Source organism: Lemur catta, chromosome 7 (genome assembly GCF_020740605.2).
Source record: "Lemur catta isolate mLemCat1 chromosome 7, mLemCat1.pri, whole genome shotgun sequence".
In the NCBI taxonomy this organism is placed as follows: domain Eukaryota; kingdom Metazoa; phylum Chordata; class Mammalia; order Primates; family Lemuridae; genus Lemur; species Lemur catta.
Window position 1 is genome coordinate 104,457,983 of NC_059134.1, and position 12,247 is coordinate 104,470,229.

Below are 12,247 nucleotides of genomic sequence, written 5' to 3' on the forward strand. Positions count from 1 at the left end.
CCATATGGAAAAGAATGAAGTTGAACCACCTATCTCACCATATGTAACTCAAAATGTATCAGAGACCTAAATGTAAAAGCAAAACCTATAAAACTCTTAGAAGAAAACATACGCATTAGTTTCCTGACTTTGGATTAGGCAGTTACTTCCTAGATATGACACTAAAAACACAAGGAACAAACAAAAAATAGATAAACAGGAATTCATCAAAATTGTAGACTTTTTGCTGGGTGCAGTGGTGAGCACCTATAGTCCCAGCTACTGGGAGGCTGAGATAAGAGAATCTCTTGAGCCCAGGAGTTCAAATCCAGCCTAGGCAACATAGTGGGACCCCATCTCTAAAATAAATAAATAAGTTAAAAATTACAAACTTTTTTGCTTTAAGGGACACCATCAAGAACCTGAGAAAACAACCACAGAATGGGAGAAAATATTTTCAGATCGTATATCTGTTGAGGAACTAGTATCTAGAATATATGAAGAACTCTTAAAAGTTAACAATAAAAGGCAAAACCCAGTTTTAAAATGGGCAAAGGATCTGAACAGACAGAAATTTCTTTAAAGATAAACAAGTGTCCACTTAGCACATGGAAAGATGTTCAACATCATTAATCATGAGGGAGTGCAAATCCAAATCACAAGATAACACTTCACAACTACGAGGATGTCTAGAATCAAAAAGACATAATAAGTCTTGTTAAGGATGTGGAGAATGTGGAATTCTGGCACGTTGCTGGTGAGAATGTAAAATGGTGCAGTCAGTTTGGAAAACCGTCTGACAGTTCCTCAGTGATTAAATATAAGGTTACCATATAACTCCCAGCAGTTCCACTCCTAGGTGTGTACGTACCTAACAGAGTTGAACACATACATACACACAATAACGTTTTCACAAATATTTGTAGCTGCATTATTCATAGTAGCCAAAAAGTGGAAAAAACTCACATGTCCAGCAATAGACAAATGGACAAACAAAACATGGTGTATATCCATATAATGGCATATGAATTGACCATAATAGAGGATGAAGTACTGATGTATGGATGAACCTTGAAAACGTTATGCTAATTGAAAGAAGCCAGTCACAAAAGGTCACATTATATGATTCCATCTGTATGAAATTTTCAGAATAGGCGAATCCATAGAAGCAGAAAGTAGATTAGTGGTTGCCAGGGGCTGTGCAGGAGAGGGGAGGGGGTAGAGACTACTAATGGATACGGGGTTTCTTTTAGGGGTGATGGTGGAATGATTGTGAATACGTTAAAAAACATTGACTTGTACACTAAATGGGTGAATTGTATGATATGTGAATTATATTTCCATGTAGCTGTTATAGAAAATATAACAACTCTGATAGCTTTTCACATACCTACATGCAAATAATTTGATTGCAAAATCATGTATCTACCTTCACAGGAACTTACATGTGTTTATTTTGTTTTTTGAGAGTGAATGAAAAGAAAGTTAATCTGTGTCTCATTCGTCCAAGTTTTGATTTTGAGAGCCTTAAAGTTATATTGCTGGTGTCCTCTGTAAATCATATATGCTAATTCCATGAAGAGACTGTCAATGATGTATACGTCAAAGTTAATCAGCACTGATGAAGCTTCATCCTTATAAATTTGGCCTTCCTTTCCTTTTTACATTGCTTTTCTTCCACAATTAAACCCAATTATTTCAGTCCCTATTTTTATCTGGTTATTCAGAATTGTTTCAAACAGAGGTTAGTTAGAAATAGGCTTGTTATTCTCTATTACTTTCCCCGCTTCTTCCCAGCTGTGGAATCATAGGCAAGTTTCTTAACCTCTGGGCCTCAGTTGCCTGCAAAGTGGGGATGATAATCACTCCTCTGTCCAAAAGCAGGAAGCTGAAATTAGCTCCAGGATTCCTTTTGGTACTTGAGATATGTAATTCTGGCACTTGCTGCAGAAACTATCTTATGTTCCTCTTACTTACCTCTCACTTCAGCAGTATCTGCAGCGACACTATATGCTGTGTTAAAATAGTGAACATCCCATCCCGTTTCTCAGTGTTCCTTGGAGGTGGGGGGTGGGGGGGAGTAAAGCCTCTGAACCAAAGATTCTCACAACTACCCAGGCCCCATTTTTGGGAGCCTGATGATGATCTCTGCTGACCAAAATAGCCTCAATAATAGAGGTAGTTTACTGCATTAGGTTTTCTGTTTTATGCAAAAGGTACTGAATTCTTAAATACTAAAATGATTGAAATAGGTAATTTTTCATTTCTTGTTTACTAGCTTGAATGGGCAACAAAGCTAAAGATTTTTAAGGTAGATTTAAGTAGTTTTCAATTTGTTATTTTTCTTTCTTTTGCTTTTCACAGGTAATGGTAATTCAGGATTTGAAGGACAGAGTCGTTATGTACCATCTTCTGGAATGTCTGCCAAGGAGCTCTGTGAAAATGATGACCTAGCGACCAGTTTGGTTCTTGATCCCTATTTAGGTTTTCAAACACATAAAATGAATACTAGGTAATTCTAAGTCTTTATCCTGAATGGGACAGATGGTGATGTTGAATTTAAGAAAATAATTGGCTAATTTTACTTTTGCTCAAAATTTAAAGTGACATTAAAGGAAAGTTCTTAGCTGGGCACGGTGGCTCAGGCCTATAATCCTAACACTCTGGGAGGCCGAGGCAGGTAGATTGTTTGAGCTCAGGCATTCGAGACCAGCCTGAGCAAGAGCGAGACCCCATCTCTACTAAAAGCAAAACAGAAAGAAATTAGCTAGAAAACTAAAAATATATAGAAAAAATTAGCCGAGCATGGTGGCGCATGCCTGTAGTCCCAGCCACTCGAGAGACTGAGGCAGGAAGATCACTTGAGCCCAGGAGTTTGAGGTTGCTGTGAGCTAGGCTGACTCCACGGCACTCTAGCCCAGGCAACAGAGTGAGACTGTCTCAAAAAAAAAAAAAAAAGGAAAGTTCTTTGCTAATGAAGGGTTTTCTGCGTTTGAGCCAAAAGCAGCAGGCAAAGCCTCTAAGAATCTTGTCAATTTTAATTTTGTGTTCTTATTTTACCTCAGAACATGTCTATTAAAATATAAAGCTGGAGGAGCATCTTCATATTCTGTTTTAAATGTTGATAATTAGCGAAAAGAAAAATTTTATAAGCATCCTGCACAACCATGAAAATGTATGATTGTTTCCTACTTAAAGTAGGTTACATCCCTATTTTATTCCTTATAGACTTTTCTTTTAAATAATTGCTATTATATATTAATATATAGGGGATTTTGTCATGTTTAATCTTTGAAATTCAGCTAATCATTATATGAGTGAATATTTTTAAAGATGTGTTTGTATTCACTATGCAGGTAAGAAATTAGATGTGTTTTATTGAGTATCAGATGCCATACATGTAAAGTATTCCGTTATTCTTGAAATCTGTCATCTTTGAACATCTGAGGTCTCTCTTTTGTTCTAATTCTCTAAAATATCATCGCTCCTCTTAAAAAAGACCCTTAGATCATTTCATAATTGTTTCTGCCACTAAACAGGTCAGAACTTTGCAACTTTTATCCCTTAACTTCCACAGCGAGCAGTTTTTGAATCTGGTGGAAAAGAAGAGCAGCAGGGATTTAGGAGGTGGAGCAAATTCTGGCGCCTTCACTCATGTCCATCATACCTGCACTGGGGTTTTACGTTCTGGTGTCAGTAGCAACCCTGAAAGATGGTCAGTGATAAACAGTTGGGTGAGGCAGCAAAGTATGGGCAATTGGAGGAAAGTCTTGTGTTCTCTTTTTTCCCCTTTTGATTCTATCCCTTGCCAGAATTTTAAAAAGATACTGTATGCTTCACTTAGTGATTATATTCTAGAAAGAAGTAATTGAGGTAAAAACGTGCCTTTGATATTTTAATGTAATTTTCTGTCATACATCTTTACTCACTGAGATGAAGTGAAATGTTGGAATGGAGTTGAGAGATTATTTAAATAATTCCCTGCTAGATGGCTGGCCATTCTCTGGAAAATCAGCAAGTTTGGATGCTGTGATGTCCAAATAAGATGTAGTTTGCATTATTTTAAGTCCACTTCCCTTTTTTCCCATTGAACATAAATGAGACTAGTGCTCATTCTCCTCCTAGAAGACTAAAAGATCCTGATAATATTTAAGTTGCCCTAAAGCCCTTTTTTTTCTTTTCCCTGAGTTAAGAAATGTGAATATGTGAATCACTATTTGACACAATACCTAGTGGCATTCAGGGTATCACTGCAAAGGCGCATAATTTTGACCCGTAGCCATCAAGAAAGTTACATTATGTTGATTATGTCTTGTATACTGAGATATTGAAGCACATAAAACATTTCAGAAAGTGTTAAGTCAAAATTACAATGAAAGTTACAGTGTTTATAAAAGAACTTCATGTACTCCAAAACCCCCAGGGTTTATTCAAGAGGATGAAGGGTTACCTATTATTGGTGTCTGCAATAGGAAACACTCTCTCCTGGACCACTGCTTCTCATAATTAGTTTACACATATGAATAACTTGGGAATCTTGTTAAAATGCAAGTTCTGATTCAGTAGCTTTGGGATAGGGCCTGAGATTCTGCATTTCTAGCAAGCTCCCAGACTGCACTTGGATCCTAAACCATCTAGCCTATGAGTTTCATTGTGATGTGATAAGTGGATAAAAAATTTCCTTAACAGTAGTTTCCTAGGGCTCACCTAAAACCATGTAGTCATAAAATGTAAAGTTCAGGATTACCACACAAATATTAACACTCAAGAAATTACTGTATCTGAGGACTCCTAAGTTAAAATGCATCCAGTACATACAATTTTTTCCCATAGAAATTGAAGCATCTACAATGAAAGCTGGTTAAACAAGTTAAACCTGCAGAAAAATACATTTATTCATATTTTTCAGTGCAACATTTCATTATACAGTTCCTAAAACAGCTTGTGGTGATGCAGACAGTCCTATTCCCTAGATAGAGCAGGTGGGTTTCATAGCAGTGCTGGCTCTTGAGGCCAGTGTGGCTATGCAGGCCCCTCCTCTTTCTGCTAGAGGTGTTCAGAAGTTCATGTGCATTTTAACAGACTCTTCATGTAAGCTGCCATTTAAGAAGACACACATTTTATTAGTGAAGCCTGTTAATCTTAGAGAAACGTATGCATTTTCATTTAATCTTAGTGGATTTATTTGAAAATAAAACTATCCCTTCTAGCTCTTCTTCATCTTTTGAGCAAGAATTTACTGGAATATTGACTTAAATCATTTTCAAAGATGATATTTTATAGAAAATAAGAATCTATAGTGCTTTATTGGAATAGTAGATAACCAATAAATACTTCTTAAATTGCTAATTTATTGACTCTTCTCTCAAAAGAAGTGACTGGAAAATGTGATGGATCTTGGGTTTTAATTCTTCAAGCTGGCTGCATATTCGTTGTCTAAGTGGTCTCTCTGTGTTCATGTTTATGCATCGGTAATTTGACTGTTATTTTAAAATTTCTCTTTTTTATGTCCTTTTGCCTCACTTCTACTTCTTTCAGTGTATCACCAGGAAGAATGTTTAGAAACAGTAGATGTTTAATGATTTGAGAATTTCCAAAACTGGCTATATTTTGAACATTTGTTTTAATCTTAATATTTCACTGTATTTACTAACAATACGATACTAACGATACGAATGTATAAATCACTTTAAATATCACTTTAAAATTAGGGGCAAAGCAATTTTTTAAGCCTTCTAACTTAATAATGGTAAGATTGTGTTATGTGGGAGAAAAAGAATTTTAGCAGCTTTTATCCTGCTGTGCCTGCCTGTGGCTTCACAAAGTTCTTAAATACCACCAAATTTTAAGGATTTTTGCAACAACAAATATTGTAAGTCTGTTTAGAAATTACGAGTACAAATTATACAAATAGTTTTTTATTGTTGTTGTTTGTTTTTGCATTTATATAGCGCCTTTCCTTCGAGGAGCTCAAGGCATTTTTCAAAATCTGACAGTTTTCCTCACAACAACCCTGTGAGGTAGGTAGAGTGCATTACAAACAATAATAAGATACCAACTAACCTGTTTCAGTCTTTATAATGTTCTTTTGTTTTAAGTAATTTGAGGTGTCAGCATAAATACAAGTTTTAGAACATTTTGCAAACCTTTTTCAATAGTTTGGTAATAGTTATATTTTTTAAAAAACCACTTGTACTCCATAACAGGGTAATTTTAAGAGAAACAAATCATTCAACAAAAGATCAGGACTCACTCCATGGAATTAGCTGAGCACTGATTGCAGGACTCAGCCAGGTATGTTTTTGGTTCTTGTTTATTTTCAGGTCAAGAAGGAATGGAGAGCTGTGGTTCTGTGACTCCTGCTCAGCATCTGCAGACTGTCAGTTGGCAGCTAAACTTTCTTCAGAGGGGGAAATGTGTTCACTATGTTGCCTCATGGTCTTATAAATTTTATATCTTAAAATATTTGAGCATTTTTCTCTCTTCCTCTCTTTCCCTTTCACCCTTTTTTCTGTTCCCCTTCCTCTTTTCCCCCTCCCTCCAGTCAACTCTTGATTGTACATGCTAATGGAAGGGCACAGTAGTACAGCTAATACAAATCTACAACTTTTCTTCATTGCCACAGTGGTCTCTTGGGTTTGGAAACAGAAAAACCAAATAGCAAGAAAACCTGGGAAGTCAGTCTCTGGAAAGAGTGGGGAACAGGTGTGTGTGGGAGTGTGAATTCATACTTTTTTTTTTTCCTGCCTCTTTTAATAATAGCCATTGTAAATGATGTTTTTTATTTCTTATACCAGCCATTGATCAGAAGTGTGGAAAGAGAAAAATTAATGTTTGATTTATTTAAAGTAGCAAATTTTATATTAAGAGAGGAGGAAGGGGCATATTGATTTGGAAATGCCAAATACCTATTTTTTCTTGCCTCTCCTGCCACCCTACTCCACCCCCAAATGCTAAATTTAAAAATTCATATTTGCATCCATCCCTCCCACTGTATCATCAGTATACAAGCTAGAGCTGTCTCTGGCCGGGCTCAGTGCTGGTGCTCATGGCAAGCCCATGGTCAGATGCTCTTCTAACCATGAAATGACACAAGAGGGCTCTCCTGGGCCAAGTAATAGAGCAGGAATGAGAAGGGCCTGCGTATGTCCCAGCTCTTCCATTAATTAGCTCTGAGTCCTTGGAAAACTGCTTAGCCATGTTGGGCCTCATCTGTCTCATTTGTGGAACAAGAGGGTTATTTTAAATGATCTGTGAATTTTTTTCTAGCTTTAAGTACCACAGTGTAAGGATAGCTTAATGTAGTTTGTATGGGATATTTAGAGTGATTATGGTTAAGGAGAAAAGAGAGGGTATTTTTCTGTTCAAAATAGAAAATTATTTTCTTCTAAGGTCCTCAGTGGATTTTGCTCTAGCCCTAATAGCTGTTAACTGTCTTAATTTTTATTTCCCACACTATTTGTTGTAATGGGGTTTGACTTGAGCTGTCAGCCAGGTGGTTTTTATATATTATGGAAAACAACTGTCTCTTCTGCCTATCTGCACCCATAACCATTTTCTTCCTCCTTTTTCTAACTATCATTTCATGCCTATAGCAGCCAACTGTGACAGTAAGTTTTAACACTTTTGGAACAGCAAATTACATTCTAAGCGAAATAGAGGTTCTTCCTAGCTGGTAGCAGGGGATAGTTTTGGAGGGTTTATTTGTGTTTGAGGCAATAAAGTCTGAAAAGCGGAAACAAAAGTCAACACAGGAAAGGTGGAAGGCAGAATATTACTAAATCAAGAGTTGACTATTTTATGTTGGTTTTAGCATATAAATTGTTTGGCATCATGAATAAAGGGTAAACAAAACTAAGGGTACCTGAAAGACATTTTCAGGTGGGAATAACATGTTTCTGTAAGTGTAGAACACACATAAAGCCTATTAAAAATAGCCAAGATTCATGCCAGGTATGTAGCTTACTTTTCTGTAATGTTTTCAAGAGCTGTAGGTGAATTTAGCCCTAACTTCACCTTATTTTAAAATAGAGCATCCCCGCTGGTCAGTTCTGCATGGAGCATGTGAAGATATTAATAGCTCAGCACTGTCAGTGTAGCCCTGCCACCTAATGTCATGGATGATGTATTGCATTTGCTCAAAGTGAAATATTGCTTTTCTGATTACTGTGTTAAACTTGGGTGGGTTTTCTGTTTCTCCCCATTTCATAGTTCATGTTGCTTGAAGTATGTGCCTTAGCTAACAGCTGCTTTGTTGTCTTATCTGTCCTTCATGTGCAGATAACTCCATAGTGTAGGGCTGCAGCAGGAATGGTCTAGATTGGGTTTCTTCGAGATCTTATTTTGACAAGATCAGTTGTGATGGCTATTAGCAATTAGTTTAATAGGATGTTTAGATGCCTGCCCAGTTCTGCAAGTCTTTTAAAAGATTATTTTAGTGGTGGTTCTCCAACACCATATTCTGACAGCCTAGTTAAAGGCATTTTGAATTGTTTAAAGGGCTTGCATTCATGTTTCTTAGGGCTTATATACTAATTGATTGAAAATGGAAAATAAAATAGATCATTGTCCATTTCTTCATATGATTATCTCTAGAATGTGTTTGAACTCTCAGTTCTGCTTAATAGTGGTAAGAGTTAAGAGTTACTGAAACTAGAGTCTATAGCTAGTAAGTTCCTAATGGTATTAGTATGCATTAGTCTATCTGAGGTCTTCTGGAGATCCTGTCCAGTAAACAGTATACCTGTTTGGACCTCCTGTCTTCTCTCCTCTTGGTTCTAGTACTTTCTTTTATTATTGCTAGCCAGCCGACCCTAGTATTTGAATCCACCCTTATTAATATCCTCTGCTTAGACTTCCCCTCACTGTGCCTTCTTTTTAATTTTTTCTGCCTGTAATGTGCTTTTTTTAAACCTTTCCCAAACAAATCTTGTACCTTTGTTGTGATTTCCATACTTTTAGGAGCTGTAGCAGTGCATATTTTTACCATATTAACATGTGTTTGCATATTGAAGCCTTGCTTAACTGTGTGATGCATGTATATGTCTTTCATTCCCAATTAAATTTTCCATTCAAGAACAGTAGCCATGTCTTCTGTCTCTTGTATTTTTACCTCAGCACTTCATGTGCTTCTGTGTACACACCACCTAATAAATACTCCTTCATGAAATATTGTGGCTTAAAAATCTTACTGAAATATTATTTGTGATAGCTTATCTAGAAAAAAAATTCTGAATGTTTCCTTTGCTGGAGTTTGTACTAGATCTTATCTCAGTTTTAGCATTTTCAGGTTTATGAGATGTGTAGTAGTAAATGTTAGAGTGAGATGCATAGTTCAGATACTTTTTCTCCTGAGTCACTAATATTTTTTCTTCATGTATTTTATTTGAACAGGAATCTAATTCTTTTTTCTACTGGGTTTTTATTTTAAAAAATAAAATCTGTGAGAAAATTAGTCAAATGAAATTGACATGAAAAGAAATTTTGAAATTAAGATTGAAGTACTTTTAATCATAGTACACATATTTTACTGAGAACACAGCTTTAGAATGAAGAGCTCACAACTTTTAAGTCAGGACCATGATTGCATCATGGGTGGAGATATATATATAGCGGTATAATGTTCTGAATTCATCATGGCTGCTTTTATAATGGAAGCCTTTTAAACTCCTACCCCAACAGTTTTTCCTGCATCACTAATATAGCCATTTCACTGCCAGAGTTATACTTTTTGCCCTCTTTTTGTTCTCTGAATGCAGTTATCAGAGATCTATTTGACTTAAGTAGTTGGAACATCAGGGTGTGTTTCAAGGCCTGTTGGAATACTTAGTTTGGGGTTTTTCTGCGTACATAGAGAATGTTTTTGTTCATAGCATGGTTTTGTTTGTTTCACCGTACTTCTGAAACTCATTGCCTTGCACTCTTGCAGCTTGATTTTGCATGTTTTTAAAAATTCTTGTCATTCTAACTCTCAATTAGATGTGCTCTATTCTAGATCTTTCATTTTGTACCTTCCAAAGTAGATAACTAGAATAAGCCTGAATCAGGCAGCTTTTGTTTAAATCATCTGGTCACCTCACAGTTAATAACAGTGAAATAAAAATATTAAAATATAGTTTGAAGAAAGAAGTTTTACATCCAGGTGATCAACATTACTTGAACAGTAATGATCAAGATTATTGATTGTTCTCTTTTGTCAGATCTTTAATAACCATGGCTGTTTTTAAAGTATTAGCTTTTTCTCAAGATCTTAAGATGGATCAGTGGCCTAAGGATTGTGGCAGATAACTTATTGTTTTGACTTCTTTCAGATTTCGGCCTATTAAAGGAAGGCAAGAAGAACTAAAGGAAGTAATTGAACGTTTTAAGAAAGATGAACACTTGGAGAAAGCCTTCAAATGTTTGACTTCAGGTGAATGGGCACGACACTATTTTCTCAACAAGAACAAAATGCAGGAGAAATTATTCAAGGAACATGTAAGTTTATTAAGATTAATATTAACCTGTTTGAATAAGAGTAGTAAACCAAAAGTCTGAATGTTAGTGAATACTGAAATTTTAAATTGATTTTTCATAAAATTAATCAGTGTGACAGTCTTGTGACACGTAAGACCATTTGGATGACATCCAAAAAGAAAACTCATCATCTAGAAATGAAATTCATTATGAATTTTTAGAGAATCAAGCCTACTAGGTACTCAAATGCAGGTTGAGTATCCCTAATCCAAAAATTTGAAATCCAAAATGCTCCACAATTTGAAATTTTTGAGTGCTGCTCCCATGACACTCTAAAGAAATGCTCATTGGAGGATTTCAAATATTCCAAAATTGGAAAAAATTCAAAATACGTCTGTACGCAAGCATTTTGGATAAGGATGGTCAGCCTGTATATGAAATTTTAAAGTAACAGTAACATTTGTTACTTAATGATCTTACATTTTTTACATTGTTGCTGATGGTTTGCTTTTATAATTCTGAGAAAGTCTAGCAGGGTAAACAATTAAAAGTCATTATCATTTTTTTTCCTGTTTTAGGTATTTATTTACTTGCGAATGTTTGCAACTGACAGTGGATTTGAAATATTGCCATGTAATAGATACTCATCAGAACAAAATGGAGCCAAAATAGTTGCAACAAAAGAGTGGTAACTATTATGCTAGTATAAACCCATAAAGTAATTTTATTTAAAGTTCTCTCTTAAATTACTATCAAAGTGCTAAGAAATTCATGGTAAGGAATGAAGTCAGAGTCGACTCTGAAGGAGCCAGTGCAGTGCCATTGCTTTGGCCCATTGACTGGAGTCAGGATAGTGAAATTAAAAGTCTGAGTTGAACCAGATCCCATCTCTAGGCCAAAGTGCTTTTCATTTGCCCTTTATTGAGTCTGGATGCCTTCTCAATGATGAGACTACTGAAAGGTTCAGGGTAACCTGGCTTCCAGAGTCAGTCTTTTACTGGCCTCAAGGAGAGGTTGGGGATGAAATCTTAATGATCCTAGGAGTTCTATGGGTGGAAACATCCTAATGCATTACATGCTTAGAAAAAGTAATATATGTGCTGGCTCAGGTAAAAATAGAGTTGAACCCAGCCAGGAGGAATAAAAGCCATAGATGAAAGAAGGAATGTGTGACTGTATCTTCTTTCCCATCATGCCTGTTCCCCACCTTATCTCCCAGGAGAAACATGTAGCCCCTTTCATGTACCAACCCCTGGGTGTATTTCTTATAGCAAAAATTTGGAGGATCAGGCACTTGAAAATGGAACGGGCAAAAGAAAGTTACTCGCAGGCCTCTCGTGGGTGTGAGTACGAGTGTGCTTTGTTTGCCTTGGAACGGTGTCGTGGTGTCAAGCCTGCTAATTGGGTCCTGTGGCCCTCTGCATTGCTGATGAGAATGTAGGTTTGAGAGCGGCACCGTCTAGTACAGTAGCCACCAGCCACATTGAGTCCTTGAAGGGTGGCCAGTCTAAATTGAGAAGTGCTGTAAGTGTTATAGACACCAGATTTCATATTAAATTTTATTTCTCATTAATAGTTCTTACATTGATTACCTGCTGAAATAGTATTTTGGATATATTGGGTTAAAATATATTGTTAAAATTAATTTTACCTTTTTTCTCTTTCTTAATGTGGCTGCTGGAAAATTTAAGATTGTGAATAGGCTTATATTATTACATTCCTAATGGATAGTGTGCTCTAAAGAAGCAGTCCCCAACCTTTTTGGCACCAGGGACCGTTTTCATGGAAGACAGTTTTTCCACAGACTGGAGGG

At 36.2% G+C, this 12,247-nt stretch overlaps 1 protein-coding gene across 7 annotated transcripts in view; it reads left to right on the plus strand.

Annotated features, from left to right (window-relative positions):
• The window catches only part of KMT5B (lysine methyltransferase 5B), a 57,091-nt gene that overhangs the window by 26,117 nt on the left and 18,727 nt on the right, over positions 1–12,247 (plus strand). For 5 of the 7 annotated variants that reach the window (XM_045558273.1, XM_045558271.1, XM_045558270.1 and 2 more), the window contains exons 3-6: positions 2,344–2,491; positions 5,931–5,999; positions 10,290–10,455; positions 11,013–11,122. In XM_045558273.1, coding sequence (XP_045414229.1) covers positions 2,344–2,491; positions 5,931–5,999; positions 10,290–10,455; positions 11,013–11,122 — 493 coding nt within the window. The other 2 variants (XM_045558274.1, XM_045558275.1) reach the window with 2 other exon arrangements.